Source organism: Buteo buteo, chromosome 22, assembly GCF_964188355.1.
Source record: "Buteo buteo chromosome 22, bButBut1.hap1.1, whole genome shotgun sequence".
Lineage (NCBI taxonomy): Eukaryota > Metazoa > Chordata > Aves > Accipitriformes > Accipitridae > Buteo > Buteo buteo.
In genome coordinates, this window is record NC_134192.1 from 717437 (window position 1) to 737797 (window position 20361).

At 54.8% G+C, this 20361-nt stretch overlaps 2 protein-coding genes across 2 annotated transcripts in view; one reads left to right on the top strand and one right to left on the bottom strand.

Moving 5' to 3' along the window:
* BCORL1 (BCL6 corepressor like 1) overlaps positions 1 to 11911 on the top strand; it is a 30206-nt gene extending 18295 nt beyond the window's left edge. The window contains exons 8-14 of the mRNA XM_075053938.1: positions 1650 to 1879; positions 1991 to 2197; positions 2289 to 2455; positions 2631 to 2776; positions 3689 to 3766; positions 8466 to 8619; positions 10303 to 11911. Coding sequence (XP_074910039.1) covers positions 1650 to 1879; positions 1991 to 2197; positions 2289 to 2455; positions 2631 to 2776; positions 3689 to 3766; positions 8466 to 8619; positions 10303 to 10579 — 1259 coding nt within the window. The 3' untranslated portion in view covers positions 10580 to 11911. The remainder of the gene's footprint in view (positions 1 to 1649; positions 1880 to 1990; positions 2198 to 2288; positions 2456 to 2630; positions 2777 to 3688; positions 3767 to 8465; positions 8620 to 10302) is intronic.
* A 4081-nt stretch (positions 11912 to 15992) lies between these two features.
* On the bottom strand, positions 15993 to 19120 carry LOC142043385 (uncharacterized). Its single transcript, XM_075054544.1, has 5 exons — positions 19046 to 19120; positions 18806 to 18925; positions 16519 to 18606; positions 16291 to 16360; positions 15993 to 16176 (listed from the first exon to the last, which is right to left on the bottom strand). Exons 1-5 carry the CDS (start codon positions 19118 to 19120, stop codon positions 16073 to 16075), a joined length of 2457 nt encoding a protein of 818 aa, XP_074910645.1. The 3' UTR covers positions 15993 to 16072.
* Between the last annotated feature and the right edge of the window lie 1241 nt (positions 19121 to 20361).

Below are 20361 nucleotides of genomic sequence, written 5' to 3' on the forward strand. Positions count from 1 at the left end.
GCCTTCATCAACTCCAGTGGCAGTGAAGCCCTGAAGTTCCCTCCGTGCTGTGCAAAGTCCTTTATTCTGTGTTTTTTAACTGATCTCTCACTCGTTTCATCAAGTGCCCTTCAGTCTTGTGCTGCAGGGTTGGGTGAACAAGATTCCTCCACTCAGCTGATCCACCCTTTTATGATTTTTGCAAATTTTGGTCATGTCCTTCTCTGCTTTCTCCTCTCCAGACTGAGGAGTCCCAGTCTCTTGTAGAGCAGCTTCTCCACCCCTCAGCTGTTTTGGTTGCCTTTCTCCACTTCCACTTCATTCTTCCTGAGATGTGGAGATCAGAACACCACAACAGTACTTGAGACATGCTTGCTTTGAGATTTTATTTGTGGTTCTACCTTGGTATCTTGGCCAAACCCATTTTTCTGTGCAAGATCCATGGCCCCTGCTTCCTAGCAATAACAAGACATAAGTGGAAGTTATATGTGGTGCTTGATGTGGAGAATCTAGTCTCAGCATAATGTGGAAGCTGAAGACGCTGCTCCTGGAGATCTACAAAACCTGCCTTGGCACTGGAGGCAGCAGTGTCCCTAATGGATGGAAAGTTTCGTTTCTGGAGTTTATCCTCTTGATCCCTTGAACTAACCCACTGGGGCATCTAGCTCTTCACCTAGAAATGAAGCAAAGTCTTTGTTCCCAAACAAAGTGCCCAAAGCTGTGGAGAGAGCCTGGCTTGAGAGACTCAGACTCTGCAAAGCTGTGTACAGATGCCTCCTCTGTCCTTTGGTCTGCACAGGTCTCTTCCTTTGTAATCTGTTTCATTCCAGCAGTGATCACCTGCGCAGAGGGAGGTGTATGGCATCATACAAGCCAAGGTGGTTATTTGTTCACAGGGGTTTACTTTCTCGTTCCATACTTTGTTTTCCTGTTGCTGTCGTGCCTTTGCTACAGGATGTTGCTGTTTCACGGAAGCAGAGCACCTGTCCTTGCATGATGCGCAGGGCTTTGTAATGAGCAACCTGCAGCTCTGTATAATGCAAGGAAGAAAAGACTGGATTTCTCTTGAGGCACCCTGGTACTTCCTACCTGCATGCATATTAATTGAAACTTTAATGTGCTACTTAACTTAAGGGGAAGATGTGAGAGGGCAAGGCAGGGTCTGGTTTTGTAGGCAGCAAAACAATGACTGTTCACAGACAGCTTAAAGGGGATACCTCCTGCGTTTTCTGTCTCTCTAAGGGGTATACCCTGTGAGTCCTGCTCAGCCTCGCAGGTAGGGGAGCGCACCATTTGGCAGCATGCAGTTACCAAACTACTGGAAAGTGTGCTGACAATCTGGGTTGTTTCGCACTGGGTTCCCTGTGAGACCTAAGGAAAAGCCTTACTCAGTTGTGTGCAAGTCCCAGCTCTCAGTAGGCTTGGCCTTTTCAGAGCAGGACCGCTGTCTTTCGTTGGGTGTCCTGTGACCATGCTGAATCCGTCCCTGAAGGGGAGAATCTGTGTATTCACTCCGCTTCTACTTACTGCGGTGCCTCCACCATTGGTCTGGATTTCTGGATGTGCAGCCATCAAAGATGGGCAGTTTGTTTTGTCTGGTGGCAGAGGTCTGGGTTGCTGACCTTCAGTGCTGTACCTACAGAAGCTCCTCATTGCCATTTTTCCTTTAGATTTTAGGTACCGGAAGCAGAAGGAGCCTGTGAAGGGTAAAGGCACAGAGCTACGACTGAGGAGCAGGCTTTCCCCATCCCCCCGAAAATCTCAAGGACGCCCAGACTTTCGGAATGGCTTCTTCCTGGAGCACTCTGACAGCTCTCCTGTCCAAGAAGAGCTGGAGAAACCATCAGGAAAACGCAAATGTAAAACAAAACACCTGGCAGGGATCTGTGATGAGGGAAAGGTATGGCTTGGACTGATGAGGGGAACACGCATGGGGAGAAGAGAGAGAAGGGGACTCCTGTTAGTAAGCCATGGCGACATGTGCCAGGAGTTGTATTCCTTTCTTTTCTAGGGGAAAGGCTGCTGGAACCAGCCCAAAATGCGCTCTCTGAAGAAGCCCCAGGACTTGTGGACACTTTGTAAGTCCCGTCGGGTCAGCCCAGGGAGTTCCCCTGAATTGCCCATGGCCCAAAACATTCCTCCTGGCGCTCGACGGCTGATTGTGAACAAAAATGCAGGGGAGACCCTTCTGCAGCGAGCAGCTCGCCTGGGCTACAAGGTAAGTTTTGGTGCCCTTTTCTACTTTGTGTCCTGTGCTGCCTTGTCTGGGTTTGTGTGTAACCAGGCCCGCAATGCTCTTGTTCCTGTAGGACGTAGTGCTCTATTGCCTGCAGAAAAAGAGCAGTGACGTGAACCATCGTGACAACGCTGGCTACACAGCTCTGCACGAAGCCTGTGCGCGAGGCTGGATCGACATCCTCCACATTCTGCTAGAGCACGGTGCCAACGTGAACTGCAGTGCACAGGATGGCACAAGGCAAGCCAGTGAGAGGGGAACACCTGCGGAAGCACTGAGAAGTGTGGGGGCAGGGAGCAGGGCCTGTTTTTCAGGATGAGCTGTTGGTCATCACTGGATTTGTCTTAATCCAAAACATTTGCTTTGCAAACTCTTCCAGTCTCTTCTTTTTCTGCCAATGCTTCTGTCCTTGCAGGCCTGTCCATGATGCAGTAGCAAACGACAACCTGGAAACCATGTGGCTTCTACTCTCCTATGGTGCTGATCCCACTCTGGCCACTTACTCTGGGCAGACAGCTGTGAAGCTTGCCACCAGTGAAGTGATGAAGCGCTTCCTCTGTGGTAGGTGCTGAGTCTGGGGGTGGCAGTGCTTCTATCCTTCTGTCTGGCAGCATATGGGACCAAATCTGGGTGTCAAAGGATTTAGAAGTGCTTGAGCAGCAGGTGACTGAATAATTTTGCTCTGTCCTGACATGTATGTGTGTGTGTTTACCACCCAAACTTTAATTATAGAGTTGTATACTGTTTTCCACATAAGATACAAGTCACTTTTCAGTCTTTAATGTGCAAGGAGATGGCAATGCTGCAGTCACACAACTAAAGACAGTGCTGTGTATGAGGCTTGGAGGCACTGTTCCACAGTTCCTGGTTCTACTGCATAACCAAAGTGAACATATTTTTGCTGCCAAGTAATGATGCCTTCTACTCAAAAACAGCTCTGCCCAAATGCTGCCTGCCTGACATTGTTAGAAAGGACCATTTTGGATCCCTGTGGCTGAGAGTGAAGCATGCCTGCTCTCTGCACTGTTTGTGTAAAAGCAAGATGAGTGTTGTGGCTTCTACACAACAGCAAGGAAGAGACAGCTAGAGTAGCGGTGGTTCCCCAAGAAAATCTTGTTTGCCAGCTGTCTGTCTGAGCTCCTCCAGGCTTAAATATACATGCAGGTGTTGAAGATGTAATTTTGAACTCAAGAGAACCCTAAGAACCTTTCTTTCCAACCCACTTAGTGTTGTCTGTTGTTTTCCCTTTTCAGCTTCTATTTCATGTTCTCAGGCCCAGGGTCATGTTGTCCCCCTCCCAAGTGTGGGTACCCTTCTTGCAAGTTATAGTTCAGCTTTTGCCACAACACCTAACTGCAAAGTGGGGAAAAGCAGCAGAGGTGAAGTGGCTTACCCAGGATCAATGGATATGCATGCCAGGATTATGCTTTGGCCAGTAGATAAGCATTAACCCTCTCAATTTTTTCTCTTTAGATTACCTTTCGGATCTCCAGGGGCGCACTGATGGAGATCCTCGAACAGCGTGGGACTTCTACAGCAGCTCTGTACTAGGTGAGTTCAGTCTATGCCATTTCATTTACAGCAGCAGAGCAGAGAGAAGTAATGCTAGGTAATGACACATCATTCACTCGGGTCTGCGTCCCTCCCAACTCACGTCTTAGATAGACATCTTGCTCTAATGTTACAAGCTGGGAGTTGCTCCTGAAAGGGACTTTTGGGGGGGAAGCTGCATGTATGGATCCCTCCAAGCAGGCTGAAGACAGCATGCAAGACTAGACTCCAAGTGCTGCTGGCGATTCCTGAGTGTCTTTGGGTATCAATCCCAGAGCATGTTATTCTTGTAGCAGTTCCCTGCTAACCAGTCATCAAGATAAAACCAAGGAAGGCAGAGGACATACTTATTCCTTCAAGGTATAGAAGTCTTGAACTTCCAGGTTCCCAGAGCCTGGCCGTCCCTCTCCTCCTCTTTGGAGGGGAGGCATTCTTCCGGAGGAAGTCCTCTTCTTACAATGCCAAGCATTTCCCAGTGAAGGCATGACTTGTACCTTTTACTGTCACTTCCTGAAAATTGTGGTTACCAGCTTAGAAGTTTTCTTGAAATGATACAGGCACAAGGTCCACAAATAGTTCACTGTGTTGTTCCAGTTCCCCTAGGGTCTGTGAATGAAGATGTTCTGGATCTAGCCGTGGGCCTGTGGCAGACTGCAGAGTCCCTCCCAACCACTTCTGAGGCAGTGGATCAGCACTGCCAAGCCCTTCATAAAGACTTGGATTATTTATGCTGGCAAGCTAAAAGGCTGTTGATTTTAGTTGGTCACCTCCATCATTTCCGACATCCTTCTAGAAATGAAAAAAAATCAGATACATATGGGAGGGTGCTTTTGGTAGAGGACTTATCCTTGGAGGACCCTGATGTCTCTTCATTTCAGAATAGAAGAAATTCTGTACTCGTAAGAACGCTTTGTTCATAGGCTTTTGCACCTCAGGCATGCCAAGGAAACTGTTCAAACCACAGCCTCCTTCCTCTAGATTTCTCACTCACATTGAAGCTATCACAATCCTTTAAGAAGCAGCATCTTTACCACAAGAAAAATAGCTATTCTTTGACTGTAATATTTTTAAAGTAAAGATATTATCCCTTTTGATTTATCACTGATTCCCACTTGGATTTCTCTGATAAACAAGGAAGGAAAATTCTGTGTGGTTTTGTGGGTAGGAGAGTTTGGCTCTCTTTGGTTACTGCAGCATGCTGAGTTCTTGGTTACCTAGCAAGTTTATGTGTTTGAGTTCTAGTATCTGCTTACGTCCCGTTCATCAGTGTCCTTTCCTCTTGAAGATCTTGGCATGGGATTGTAGACTGCCAATTCTCATACCCTCTAGGAGACCTACTGCCACATGCATGTAATGTGCCATCTTGTTTTTCCTTATACCCTAATGCCTGAAATGAAACCGGTGGATCTTGGAAAAGCAAGCTGATTGTGTTTTGTTCAAATTAGCTGCTTGTTTCAGTTCTTTCATTTCCATAATCCTCAGCTTGTCTTGAAAAATCTTGTCTTGCATCATGTCTTCCCACATTTCTGTCCTCCACCCCTGTAGGCAAAAAGAAGGATTATTTTTTTCAGTAAGCAAACCATCACCGACTCTTTTGGTATTTCTTGGGGGCATGGAGGGGTATTGGGATGCCATCAGTGATGGCAGTTCACTACTCACAAGGGCCTTACTTAGACATTTGGCTAATACATGGAAAATCTCCACAGGGAGTGCTGGGGACTGCACTTCTTTTCCTTCCCATAGACCTTAGTCGAGCTTTACAGAGTATTTCTTTATTTGAGGGTGGAAGACGACTACCTTCTCTGTTAAACATGTCCTACCTCTTCCAGTAGAACTTCACACTAAATCCTAGCCACTGTGTATGTGTCTCTACTGGGTCTCTGTCATTCACATGATACCATCTGTCAGGTTTTGTCTTCCTTCTCTCCTGTGCTACCTGAAGTTGGTTAACAAGACAGACAAATCCTGCATTGATTTGCCTGTACCCTTCCCTAGAAACATCACTTCATCCTTGCTGCAGTGGAAAGATCCTTCCAGTGTTGGTTGTGCTAATGCTCGCATCTCAAGTGCTTCAGACTTTAACAGGTACCTCTGCACAGTGCTTGGGAGAACATAGGTTCCTCCTAGACATGAGAGTGATAAGCCCTGGAGTAATGTCAGCCACACAAAATGTTCTGAAAGTCCATGGCTTTGGTGTTGCTTGTGGGATATTTCTTTCTGGCTCGGAGAGAGGACAGCAGAGATCCCAAGCTGAAGCACCACCACACTGCTGTCAGAGGGTCAGTCACGCTGCCCCTCCTTTTGCCCCTCTGCATGGAGCATTCCCCGTGCTGCCCTTGACACTGCCTTTGGGAGGCTGCGTGGCAAGTTGCGGCAAGGAACTAACCGAGCTGGGAAGTAATCCTTTATCCTACCAGGTCTGTTTTCAGTGGGCACAGTAAGGGACCTTCCTTCTCATCCACACCTAGGTCAGCTTACAGCAATAGTGAAATGGCAGTTTTACAGCATTGTCACCTGTGCTTTGCCAGGCAGTACTGCAGGACACTGTGTGAGTTGGCAAGGAAGAGCAAGATGCCTGAGCCTGAGACAAGGGCCTGGTTTCTTTACAGTGATTTTTACTGAGTGTAAAAATCAGTTGGCTCAGTTACCTTCAGCAGTCACCTCGGGTTACCAAAAGCAGATACTCCCCAGGGCAGGGAAGTACCTGGTTCTGCTCTGGAGTAACTGAGCTGCTCCCAGCTGTCACAGGCAGCAAACCAGCTCAGCAGAAGACAGCCTCCTCCTTCAGTAATTCAGTCCTTCAAAGTTTCCCTTTCCATCAGATCCACCAGCTGAAGCACAAAACATTGCATGTCCCTCAGGGTGGAGGAGAAATCCCAGGCCCCTGCTTGATCTATTTCTATTCTTTGAGGCAGGAATGTTGTCCACGTTTTCCTTTAGGCCTGCAAATCTCTGGGGGCCAAAAGATAATGAGGGAAGCCAGGGTGTGGGATCTCTGAGGTCTGAGTATGGTAAAGTCATCAGCATCTTGCACTTCATGCTACTGTAGTTCCAGATACAAAGTCCCACTCCAGGGTTTTGTTCTACACCTGGGACTAGCATTGTTGTGCCTGATTGTCTCCCTGTTACTCTGCAGTGGTACAGGATGTTCCTGTTCTTGTTGCAGCCTTCACTTGGGCTAATGAACAGGACTGAGTGAGAAGGGTTTTCAGGATAGACGTTGGACCATATTGTTGCCACATTGAATGCATTTAATTCTTTTTTCCTGGGTTGCTCAAAAAATTTGAGCTTTTTCAGTGATGGCATCTGAGCTTTGCCTAGCAGTGATATCAGGCCAATATTCATGTCACTTATTTTTGTCCTATTCTACAATAAGTTTTGAAGATTTTAGCACCCCGTTTTTCTGTTTCTTAGGGAATTTTTTTCCTTGGCAGGATTAAGAAATCGTTTCATTTTTTTCTCCGAGACCCCGGTTGAGCCTATGTCTCCTGTCATCTGCTGTTGTTTCTCTATTAAAATAACATTCTTGCTGGGTGCTGCATTTATTCGTAGAGCAGTATGGTGCGTGGAGCTTTCTCATGCAGCACACCATAAGATTTTTTTTTTTTTTGCAGCCTTTTCTCTCGTGCGTAGTGTTGAACTTTTGCATGATTGGTTTATTTGCCTACAAGCATATTTGGTCTGACTTCTCTCTGTAGAATCTAAACTCTATTTTCTGGAAGTTTTTTGAGTTACACTGTATTATCTCAGCAGGTCAAAACCACTCTGCAAACCCAAGACTATTCATACCTCTTAATAATAAAATCCAGGCAGCAAGCTATTTTTCAACAGATGCTTTTCAGATTGGTGAATAGTAAATTTAACTGTCTTTAAATGGTTTAAGGATCAAGTGTGCTACTCTCCATCTCCTACGGAAGCAAATCCTGCTGGAGCTCAGATACCTCCTGGGACAGCCAGTTTTAAGCCAGAAATCTGTGGGGCTGGTTCTCTGAAGTCATGCTTATTGTTGTTTGGTTGTATTAGTCTCTAGATCTGCTGCACAGTTTGGTGGCACAGCCTTGCAGTCCTTATTTAGACACAGTTGCTGGCACGCACCTCTGGATAACCTGCTGACAGTTGTCAAGAGCAGGATCTGCGTGGGAAAGTACTCAACGAGCAGAGCACAGTGCCTTCCTTTATAGGACCTGTGCAGACAAAGCATCTCATGCATCCACCTCCTTCCTCTCTGGCGCAGGTTATTCCAGGCTGAGGACGTGTGAGGGTAGAAACCAGGGGGCTGAGGCTGTTTCAAGGAGAGTCTGGGGGGTCAGCATGTGGTTGACCCAAGAAAAGACTGCCAGTCGAAGTGGCTGATTTTGCAAGCAGGCAGTGCCTCATCTCGCATGTGGGATCAGTGTAAACCTGAATGTTGCTGCTGTGACATAAGATTTTTCTTTCTACCTAACCCAGTCATTGAGTCAAGTCTCAGTGTGCAGAGCAGCCGGTGCTTGCTCAGAGTTTCTCTGAGATGAGGGGCTGGAAGGACAGCAGGAGGAGCCCCTGGGACTTGGCTCTTACAGTTGCTGTGACACTGTGGGAAGGTGCACGTGAGATTGTGGTGGTAGCCAGTCCAGCTGGGCAGAGCTGTTCCCCAGGGAGTGATAAGCGCTGGCTGGTGTGAAACTGTGAGCAATACCAACATCTGTTTTGCTTGTTGCAGAGGGGAAAGATAGCATTGGATGCGATCTTCTGCTCAACCCTCCAGGAAGTTCAGACCAGGAGGAAGAGGAGCAAGAAGCAGACAACTTCATGTTTGAGTTCTCAGACAAGCCACTGCTTCCCAGCTATAACCTCCAAGTGTCAGTCTCTCGGGGGTGAGTATCTTTTCCTGGAGCAGAGAGCGTTTGGGTGACATTAATGCTGGGGTGGAGGGGGAGCTCACAGAACAAAGCCCTTGAACTTGTGAGGATAGCAGCAGTACAACAAAGCCTTAGGCTGTCCTCCAGGTGAGGGGTAACACGAGATGTTCACATGTCTGCCTAAGAGCCCAAGCTGACTGCGTGCTAAGGAGACAGGCCGCATAGAGTTGCACTTGTGTCCTGTAGATCTCAAAGCACTCCTCCAAAGGGGAGATATGTTTATCCTTGTTCTCCAGGTAGAGACACAGAGGAATGGAGCTACTGCATCTTCCCCAGGAGGAGCAAATTGCTGCTGGTGAGGCGGTAACATGCCTCTTGTGGCACACTCCCCTTCATACACCATCTCATAATGAAGCATTGCATAGACTGTTTTTTAAGAAAAACGTGAGGGTAGAAACCACATTTTGTAAGCCCTAAGTCAGAGAAGCAAGTGGAAGATGCATGGTAAGATGGAATTTGTTTGACTAATTCTCAGAGGTCCACCTCTGAGGTGGTCACCTTCGTCTCTTGTTGCAGTCAGCAATGACTTGACAGCAGGATTTATTCAAACGAGGGCAGGAGTGAATGTCAGGCTGAGATGAACCACTGGGTGTCACTGATCAGCTCTCCAGTGACTGTGGAGGAACCTGGGAGGGATGCTCACTTAGATGGGCAAGTGAAACCTTAGAGAAGTCCCAGCCTGGGATTCGTTGGCTGATGGCTGGCACAGCAAGAAGCCTGTGAAGTCCTTCACTCCCTGTTTTAGTCTCCCTGGTCTTGTCCCCCAGAGTTAATAAAAAGAGGAGAAAGACTGAGGGACCATAGATGAGGAAGACCTATATGTGGGGGAAGCAAGCAAGGAAAGATCCCTTTGGTTTAAGAAAGGACAGGTTTAAGAAAGGACTTGTTTTAAAACAAAACCAAGAAGCAGCAGAGGTAAATTCAAAAATATAGTTGTTTTCGTGTCGGCTGCCTGGTGCTTGCTGTTCTGTACAGTGGGTGGTCACAGCCCCGGCATCCCATTCACAGTCGGCAGCGTGTCAGTTATTTCAGCTCCTTGAGGTTAAGAGCAGCTTGTGTGTCTTAGGGGGTTGTTTTCCTTCAAATGTGGATGAGAGATACTGGGATGAAGACAGAGCCTTGCAGGAACACCGTCAGTGTCTGGAGATGTGCAGCTCTCCAGGTCCCGCTCCTTGCGTCCCTGCAGAGCTCTGGCTGTGCAACGGCAGGGGAAGCACGGCTGCGTCTCTTGGGACAGATCCAGCCGTCCTCAGTGAGCAGGAGGGTGTAGTCAGGGCTCTCCCCGAGCAATCCTGCTGCATGGCCAGATGCGTTCTGCTGCCGCATGGTGTCTCTGTGCTGTGCCTGCCAGGCAGCCTCCCTCTCTCCTCCCTCTGATGTTGCTCCTAGCCCCATTTTTCTCCAGCGATGGTCAGCAGTAGCTTGCACTGATGGGACCAAGTAGATTGTTTCCCCTCCGTCGTGGGGAGGGCTAAGTCAGGTCACAGCGCTGGAGCTCCCTTCTCCACCTCCTGTGACGCCGCAGCTATTACGTTGGCTTGGACTGCAGGGCGGGGGGAGAAAGGCGACTTGGAAGAGGCAGCAACAAAAGTGCTACTTTTCCGTTTAGTGAGTTTCCTCCTCTTGCCGTCCTCGCAGGCCCTGCAACTGGTTCCTCTTCTCTGACGTGCTCAAGCGGCTGAAGCTGTCCTCCCGCATCTTCCAGGCCCGCTTCCCGCACTTCGAGATCGCCACGCTGCCCAAGGCGGAGTTCCAGCGCCAGGTCTCTCTCAGCCAGGTGCTGGCACAGGAGGAGGTGCCAGAGAGCCCCGAGCCAGCACCGGGAGCTGCAGAGACAGTGGAGCTGGTGCACTACGAGCCCGAGCTGCTGCAGCTGCTGGGTTCAGTGGTGGAGTACCAGGCCTGGAGCAGCTGACGGGGACGGATCGCTCCCTGCATCATGAGGCAATAATAAGGACCAACGGGAAGCGGCCCTCTCAGTGCCAGCAGCAGGGACCCGAGTCTTTGGCCAGCCAGCCCTCCTCTCCTCAGGGTCTTCTCCAGCTGGGGAGAGAGGACCCTTGCCTCCAAGGACTTCCCAGGGTCCCTTCGCGACGAGCGGCAGCGGTTGCAGCCGTCGGCCCCATCCGGCTATGGCGGGCGCTGAAGCCCCCTCCATGGGGCTGCGTGAGCCGGAGCTCGTGGGCCAGTGGCGGCTCCGGCTCCGCCAAAGCGAGGGGTGGTGGGTGCCACTGCCCCTTCCCTGCCTGACCCCATGGAACTGCGCCTCTCTGTTTGCTCCCCCTCCCCCTCCCAACGTCTTCCATAGTATTTATTTAATTAGTATTTAATTTGTAATGTTTCCTTCGTTGTTGCTGAGTCTGTATCACTGTGATGGTGAGCTCTGGGCTAGGGGACGAGGGCTTCCTCTGGCCCCTCTCCAGCACTCCCCGAGGCCGGCGCTCCCCTGGACCAGCCAGCCCCTGAGCCGCAGACCCAGGGGGGGTCATGGCCCTCGAGGGTCAGGCTCTGGCACCTCGGCTGGGAGCCTGGGGACGGTCAGTTCCCTTAGCTTCGGAGCTGGCTTCTGCTGAAGGCGCTTACCTGCCAGCCGAGAGCCAGCCCCGCTGCTCCATCCTCTCACCGGGCTCCTTCCCGCATCTCATTCGTGCTGCTGCTCCCACTCCCCGGCAGCCATCACACGGGCAGGCGCAGCCCGTGGACCCCAAGCGCACCCCACGCTTCCCAACAGCTTGTCCCCCCGCCCCGGGGTCTCTCGCCCACTCCTTGCCCTGCGCGGTGTCTGCTCGGCCTCCCCCCGCTCCCCGCGCCCCTCCTGTGTCACCAGGAGCAGTTCTCTGGGAGAGAGCGGGCACGGCGCCTACCGCCCGGGTGCGGGGCAGGGCTGCTCCGCTCCCAGGAGATGGTACAGTTTTATTGTACAGGTGCTAATGGGACCGAGGATGGGACAATCTTGGTTTTTCTGGCTCTCCCCTGCTCTGCAGCGGGAGCGTTGGGTGGGTTTTTTTGTTGGTTCGTTTTTCCTTTGTGTTGTGTTTCTTCCCAGCCCGGGCAGGTGTTACCCCTTCCCCTTGGACTCCCAGCTGTCAGCCTCCCCTCTGGGGGCCGGGCAGCGCCTTGTTTAAGCCGAGGGTTTTTTGCCTTTGGGTGTGTATTCTGGTTGCTCTTTCTGATTTCTGTTTTATTATAAGCAGCAACAGGCTGTGGTGTCAAAAACACTGATGTACAGAAAAAACCTGCATCAGGCCCCCCGTCTCCTGCCTTTTCTTCCTTGTTCCATGTCTGATGCCTGCTGCGGGCAGATTTCCTTGCGTGATGGCCCGAACCTGTGGGTCAGCAAGGGGAGACAGCAAGGTCACCTGCCCAGAGCTGCCCACAGCCTCAGCTGGCAGTGACGCCTTTGTGCACCCTGCAGCCATGGAGCAGGGGGACGTCGTTGTATCAGAAAAGCTGTTGGGGAGACCCTGCTGCTCCTCCCAGGGCACGGACACCCGCTTCTGGACTCAAGCTGACGATGGAAGCTCTGTGGCCGAGCCCAGCTGCACCCAAACACCACCGCTGATGGTCGGTGAGCTGTGTCCAGCCCCCATGCCCAGCAGCCCTGGCTGTGGGGCAGCCGTTCGCTGCCGGGCTTCACCCCCGTGGGAGCAGAGGGGGCTTGTGGGGCACTGCTGGGATTTTATTTGGGTTTTCTTCTTGGAAACCAGCCTTGGAAAGAGCCATTTTAAACCTCTCTCCCTACTCCCCAGCCCAGGTGCCCTTGAAGGGCGCAGGGATGGCTCAGCCTGTCCACGTGCCCACGATGCACCTGAACCCCAAAACAGCTCTTGAAGCGTCAGCCCCTGTGTGGAGGCAGTGAAGGGGTGTGCGGGAACACAGGACAGGGCTGGGGGCACACGGACGGCCACGGCACTGGTGGGGTGTGTGTGGGGGTGGGTGCGTGCCTGTGGGCAGCGGTGGGAGGGGGTGCTGGCGGCGTGAAAAACATGCGCACGCAGAGAAACACACAAAACTCTTTTGCAAAGCAGCCGTGATTCTATGGCGTCATCATCCATCCGTGCCTTTCTTGATCATGCTGGCATGATCCGGGTAGTCCAGGGGTGTCCTTTATTCTTCGTGGATGGCTTTAAGCTTCCAAGAAACAAAGGTCCTTAACTTCAGGGTGGGTGGGGGCTGTCCTCCTCCTCCTTGCAATGAGCTGGGGTCCTTTAGTCATGCTGACGGAACCCTGACTGCGCAGAATACAACGTACGCTGTCTGCATCTTCAGCCAGTTCATACGATTTTGTACGATAAAGACTAATCGGGAAGGATTAGTGAGGGAACGGGATTTCCTTAACCCCGGCACCCAGCTGGCTGTGGGTAGGTGTGCCCACGGGCAGGCTGGACAGTAGGAGGGTGGGTGTTCGGGGGCGGTTGTGGTGGTGAGGGGGGGTGGTGGGTGTACGCGCACACAGGCAGCAGTAGCAGTGATGGGGGGGTGCACAAGCACATCTGGCTGTGGCAGCGATGTCCACACGCAGAGCTGGGCCCCTACAGCAGTGGGAGTCTGTGTGTGTGTGTGAACATGCGTGTGTGTGCACGTGTGCACGTGCACTTTTGTGTGCACAGCCAGCCACTGCAGCAGCGCGTGTGTGAATGCCTGTCTGTGTGTCCCCGGGCTCTGCAGCCCAGGTTCACCCCAGCCCTTTGGGGGGGTCCTCGCTGTGCCAGGCCCCCGGATTCCGCAAGGGCTCTGCCTGCACCCCCTCCCTTGCAGCACCCATGCTGGGCTTGGTACTGCTGTGGGCCCACGCTGGAGCTGGAGTGGCTGCATCTGCCTTCCCAGGGCTTGCTGGGGTGGCAGGAGGGAGATGCAGCTGCAGCGCAAGTGTAGGTCAGACCCCCCTCGCCCAAGACAGCGGCTGGACAGCTTTGCTTGCCAGCTATGCTTTCTCACCAGACCTCTCTGTACCCAACCAACGACCCTGGGGAGAAGCGAATATATTCTGTGAACAAGCCCAGCCTGGAGAACCACAGTGCTGCTCGCTCTGCTTTTGGACCAGCTGACCTGAAATAAAGCACCACAGCTACATGCTGCCATTCAGCCTTGGCCTCTCCCAGGCTGCAGCTCTCATGCTGGAGCAGGCAGCGATCCCCTCCCTGAGGCCCTGCTGTGGCCGCACCCAGCTCAGCACTAGTGGAAATACTGGCTGGAGATGCCAAACCCCGGCTGGCTGCCATGGCCAAGCCCTGCCCTGCTCCTCTGCTTCTCCTGGTTGCTGTTCCCAGGTGATGCTGGTGGTGCGTGGGGCTAGCCCTGCCGTGGGACCCTTGCAGAAGCCCAGCTTTTCTGTAGGGCTGGGTCCGTGCATGCACGGAAAACAAGCTCGGTCTGCAGCAGAACACGCACTGGTTTTGGGTAAAGAGGATTTTCCTACAAGTGCCCATGAAAGATCAGAGTATTTGCATGCCAGACCCAGGAGGTAAAGTGGAAAGGAGCCCTTGCTGTTTGTGGCAGTAGCCACAGCAGCGGGTAAGTAGCAGTTCCTCATCCAGCCCTTGTATCTGCAAGCATTGTGTTTTAACAGCACAATTAAATTTCTGCCCAGCTTCAAAAAGCAAGCTTGAGGCAAATGGCCATCAAACATTTCAGAGCCAAGATCAAAGGCAGAAGCAACTGCCAACAGGAGTGGTGAAGCAGAGAGCATCGGAGGCTTCCCAGGGACGACGAGGTTGACGTAGCTGGGGTTGCGTGCGGAGGAGCATGCAACACCCAGGAACTGTTGGCTGGGGTGCAAGCCGGTGCAGCGAGGGCTGCAGGATCTGGGGCGGTCACAAAAGGGCAGGGCAGCCCCCCAGGATGCAAGCTGTTCTAAGTGTCTGCAGGAGATCACACCCATCTGCACAAACAGGTCATTTAAGGAGAGTTAAGGTTAAACCACGGACACTTTTCCATGGTGACTCCCTGCCTGTCCTGCAGCCCAAGCGCAGGGGCAAAACAGCCAGCGGTACCCTCATCCCTCCCCCAGCAACTGCTAGCTAGCTTCTCCAGCATGGAGACCACAGCAAACATCATCAGGTGCATCAGGTTTACCCCAGGGGTGCCGAATTTTAGGAAGAAAGGATCTTGAAGGAAAGATCTTAGAAGTGAATTGCTGCAGGAAGCCATCAAGGCCAAAAAAGTTCAAGTCCTTATAAATGATGCAGAGAGGCTTTAAGGAGAAGGGAGCGGTGAATGGGAAGGGAAGTTGGAGGGCAAGAAACAAGCCAGGGGTTTACAAGAAGGTCCACGAGGGTGTTGGCACCAATCAATCAGAGCCACTTTAGAAAACTGGAGTGCAAAGATAGCAACAGAAGACTAAAGAAGGAGAAAAGACAGAGGCAAAACTGAGTAGAAAATGGCCCAAGGTGTTGGCTGGTGGGAGCAGAAAGCCTTAAAAACAGACTAGATATCCAAGTCAGCAGCATTCAGCAAGGAGAAAGAGCACAGCTGAGCAACTCGGTCATTACCTTGACCATAGCAGCGTGGAGGATGCCAGTTTAGCTTTTTGCAACACTGGAGGCAAGGTGGTGCCAGAGCATGGCAAAGGTGAGGAGGAGGAAGGGCTAACCCAGAACCCCACAGCAGAGACGGCAAGCTTTGACAGACCTGCAGGGCACTGCTGGGCTGGTACATAAATGTGCTCCAGTCTGATGAAAAATAGCTGCTGGTCCAGGGATACAAAACCTGCCTTAATCTCTGCAATGAAAGCCTTACCTGGGCATATATTCAGAATGAGAGGCTCAAGGCATGCAGTGGCTTCTGGCAGGTCACTGATACCAGTGCGAGCAGTAGATAAACCAGACCAAATTTACAATAGATCTGAAATGTTCAAAGTCCTTGATTTGAATCGGAGACAGGCAGATGGGAAGGATCCAGCCAGACTGACAGATGCTGACAGCACCTGCCCATACCCCAAACAATGCTGGGACACTGTGAGGACACAAATTGCCTCAAAATACTAGCACCGTGGAGCAAGGCTGGTGGGGGCCTCAGCCAGGCGGGAGCCGCAGCGCCGAAGACAGAGCACAGGGTCTCTCCAGCTCTGCCTGTGGGCACGGGCCTTGCCTGCACCCGTCTTTCTCCCGAGATGGAGCAGGCACAGACGAGCACTGGGGGAAAATTGTGAGCTTTTATTGGGCGCAGAAAGTGTCCGCGACCGAGCGGTGGCTGGCAGAAAGTGTCCGCGACCGAGCGGTGGCTGGCAGAAAGTGTCCGCGACCGAGCGGTGGCTGGCAGCATCGTGTCCTCAGGGCGGCTGAGTGCCTGGGGTGCTGTCCATGCCCCCATCGCTCGCGAGCCTCCCCGTGCCGCTCCCTCTGGGTGCTATGCAGGCTCAGGGCCAGCTGCCTTCTCCGGGGACCCGCCTGGCGCTGGCAGCGGGGCGCTACTGCTCTTGCTGTCCCGGCACGCAGGCAGAGCAGAACGCCCTGCGCAGAGCCCTGAGCGCCCTCCTGAAGAGGGCTGGGGCGTGCGGGAGGGTGGCGATGCCTGCGGGGAAAGGAAAGGAGAGCTGTAGGCGAGAGGCTGGGGAGGCTGGGCGGCCGACGGCCCCGTGTGCGTAGTGCTGCCCTCGCCGGGGCGACACTTGACTCGGGAACGTACCTGAGTCATCCTCGGGCACGTCGCTACGGCCGGAGGATTGCTGCGTGTCGCCTCTGTGCTCGGAGGCCGCCTGCATGGGGAGAGCAAGCGCACGGGTGAGGGAGGGAGGAGGCGGCACTGGGATGACACGGAGAGCACCAGCCATCTCCCCGCGGCACACAGCCCGGGCACTGCGCCTGCCTCCCGTGCCTTGGGATGCCCGGTGCCGGCCACGCGCGCCTGGCTCACCTGGTGCTGAGGGTCCCGCGCCAAGGGAGAAGAAGCCGCTGCCTCGAAGGGCGACTCGAAGTCCTGAGGTCCTGCGGGTGCTCTCGGTGCCATCACCACATCCATGCTTTGTGCCCAGTCCCGCTGTGCCGCTGGCTGCTGGCTGGCTATCTTCAGTACAGCCAGAGACTTCATCAGGACGTCCCTCACAATGCGGTTGGCAATCTCCTGCAGATCCGCGGTGGCGGCCGTGGAGCTGTGCCCCGTGTGGGGCTCCTGGAAGAGCTCCAGGACCAAGGGGTTGACCCAGATGGTGTTGGTGGTGAAGTCTTCCCCTTGGGACAGCTCTTTGTCGCTGTCCTCTTCCCACTCCTCCTCCTCGGCCAAGGCGGGCAGAGCCGTAGAGGCCTCGTCCTCGCCACTGTCAGTTGCCTGGACCTCGTTTGTTGTTTCTGTCATTGCCACATCCGTGCTGTGTGCCAGGACTCGCTGTTCCACTGGCTGCTGGCTGGCTATCTTCAGTGCAGCCAGAGACTTCATCAGGACGTCCCTCACAATGCGGTTGGCAATCTCCTGCAGATCCGCGGTGGAGGCCATGGAGCTGTGCGGGGCAGGTGCCTGGCTCTCTGCCTCCGCGGCTGTGTCCTGCTCGCCAAAGACAGGAGAAGCTGGTGACTTCTTCGCTTCGTCCTGTGCTGCGGGAGCAAGGAGTGCGTGGTGCCCCTCTTCCTCAGGAGCAGCGTCCGGAGCAGGACCTGCTGGCTCAGCATCTGGGAGCCGCGCTGGAGCAGGAGAGGCACTCTGCAGCTCGCCAGCCACCTCTGCTGCCGCCTCTCCACCCTCGCTGCTGGGCCCCGTGTGGGGCTCCTGGAAGAGCTCCAGGACCAAGGGGTTGACCCAGATGGTGTTGGTGGTGAAGTCTTCCCCTTGGGACAGCTCTTTGTCGCTGTCCTCTTCCCACTCGTCCTCCTCGGCCAGGGCGGGCAGAGCCGTACGGGCCTCGCCGCTGTCAGTTGCCTGGACCTCGTTTGTTGTTTTTGTCATTGCCACATCCGTGCTGTGTGCCAGGTCTCGCTGTTCCACCGGCTGCTGGCTGGCTATCTTCAGTGCAGCCAGAGACTTCATCAGGACGTCCCTCACAATGCGGTTGGCAATCTCCTGCAGATCCGCGGTGGAGGCCATGGAGCTGTGCGGGGCAGGTGCCTGGCTCTCTGCCTCCACGGCTGTGTCCTGCTCGCCAAAGACAGGAGAAGCTGGTGACTTCTTCGCTTCGTCCTGTGCTGCGGGAGCAAGGAGTGCATGGTGCCCCTCTTCCTCAGGAGGGGCGTCCGGAGCAGGACCTGCTGGCTCAGCATCCGGGAGCCCCGCCGGAGCAGGAGAGGCACTCTGCAGCTCGCCAGCCGCCTCTGCTGCTGCGTCTGTGCCCTCGCTGCTGGGTCCCTCCTGGGGACCAGCGTGGGGGTCCTGGAAGACCTCCGGGACCAAGGGGTTGACCCAGATGGTGTTGGTGGTGAAGTCTTCCCCTTGGGACAGCTCTTTGTCGCTGTCCTCTTCCCGCTCCTCCTCCTCGGCCAAGGCGGGCAGAGCCGTAGGGGCCGCGCCGCCGTCGGCTGCCCCAGCCTCATCCGTTCTTGCGGTCGTCGCGACAGCCGTGCCGTGCGCCCCGTCTCGCCGTGCCTCCGGCTGCCGGCTGGGTCTCCGGCTTGCAGCTGCAACCTTGCCCGGGACCTTGCTCCTGAGGCACTGGGCTGTCCCCTTCGCAGCCGCGGCACGGGCTGTGGGGCTGAGCGGGGCAGGCCTCTGGACCTGCACCCTCGCGGCTGTGCCCTGGTCACCGCGGACGCCCCGAGCAGATGGGACGATTCGTCGGTGGCCGCCGGCTGCCGTGCTGGCGCCGGTTTCCCTGCCCCTGGCAGAAGACGTAGCGGGTGCCGCCGGCAGAGGCGGCAGCTTGCAGCAGGCGCTGGCAGCGCCCGGCGGCCGAGCCGCGGGTGCGTGCCTGGCTGCCGCCGCCGGCCTGGGGAGAGGCGTCAAGGCTGGCAGACGGGTTGTCTCCTCCCGCGCCGCCCTGCTGCGGGGCTGTGCCACCCTGCGCGCCAGACTGTCCGTCTGCAAGAGAAGCCAAGGAGAGAGGCTGCGTGCCTGCGGCCCTTGCCCCCTTGCCTCGCCCCCGCGTCCCGGCTGGAAGAGGGGCTCCGCTTGCTCCGGGGGCCGGAGCCGCCTGTGCCCTCCCGCACCTCCCGCTCGCCCCTCGGCAGCTCCTGGGGTCGGGAAGACGTTCGGCCCCGTCTCCCTCGGGGCTCCCTACCTGCGTGTGGCGGCTCTCCGTGGCCTGCGAGCTCTCTAGCCGTGGCAGCCTGTCCCCACGGAGGGACGAGGCCCGGCTCCGTCCGGCCTGCGGCGCTGCCTCCGGCTGCTGGCGTCCCACCTGCGGGCAGGAGGAGGAGGAAGATGAGGAACGCGATGGAGGCGGCCGCCTTGGCGCAGCGGTCCCCACGGTGCCGGCAAGCCCGGCACCGAGGCAGCCCCGTGTGGCCCCGTCCCTCACCCGGCTCCTCTTCTGCAGGCTCGGCAGCCTGTCAGCGGGCTGGGAGCGGGCGTTCGCCTCCTCGTCCATGGGCATCTTCGGCGTCCTCTGCCGCAGACCTGCCATGGGCACCCAGGGGAGATGCTGCCTCCTGAAGGAGCTGCTCTCCTGAAGGAGCTGCTCTCCTCTCCTGGGAGTGGGAGCCCCAGGGCTCTCGCTCCTTATATACCCCCGAGGGGACCCGTGTCACAATGGCCCCTGGGCACGACGAGGTCCCCGCATCACAAAGCCCTGGCGGTCACTGTGGAGACGACCGGGCCCGGGCCCGGGCCCAGGCCCAGCTGTGCCAGCAAGTGTCCGGGCAGCACCGCAGGGAAGGGGTTCCTCTGGGCCCAGGGGAGGCCGTGCCTGGGCACCGGCTGCCCGGGTCCAGGCAGACATGGGCAGCATGGAGCGAGGCCGGTGGGGGCCCCAGCTGGGCGGGAGCTGGAGCGCTGGAGGCATGGGCAGAGGCCGAGGGCACGGGGGCTTTTTCTGATGCCTGCAGGTGTCCACAGGACAGGGAGGTTGGGGAGACGATGGTGCCAGACTTTTGGCAGAGGTACCTGTCTGGGCAAGAAGCAATTTCTGTAAGCGTTTAAGGAGAGTATCTTCCTCGTGTCAGTGGTTCAAGCACTGCTAGAGGCACCCAGGCAGACTCTGGGATCACCGTGTCTGCAATTACTCAGACTCTGATGGGAGACGTCCCTAAGTCTGGTCAAAGGGTTTTGTTAAACTGCATACGAAAAGGCAGTTTAGATCCCTCTTTCACATGCCTCCTGATTTGAGACCCCTGCAGCACACCCTGTCACATCCTTTCCACCCAGGGCTGAGGAGGTTCTCTGCCTTTGCAGCCATGGACCCCGACCTAGGAAGTAGCTGGGCCCATGGGGACCAGGAGGGAAGCCCAGGCTGTGCTTGGCTCACACTACACTACAGCTTCAGAGAGCTGGTTTCTAGCACGATTAAGTTGTTCTCCCTTTGCTCCATTTTCACTCATAAGCTTCGCATGCCAGCTGTACACAGAATAGACAGGAGCACAAGGTGATTTCCCATCCCCAAAGATGAATCAAGAGCTCTGTCCCTATTCCAGCTCAACTCGATGTTCCAAACCCCAGGCCCACCTCCCTGTCCTTCCTCTGCTGCAGCTCTGGGGACATGAGGCCGTCACTTGGGTCAGCTGTAAGAACCCCAGCACTCAGTGGCTTGGAGGCTGCAGGATGGGTAGGGGAGCATTAAGCGGCATCACTTACTTCCCACTTCCAATTCTGCTTCTGGAAACTCTTGTCAGCTTCTCA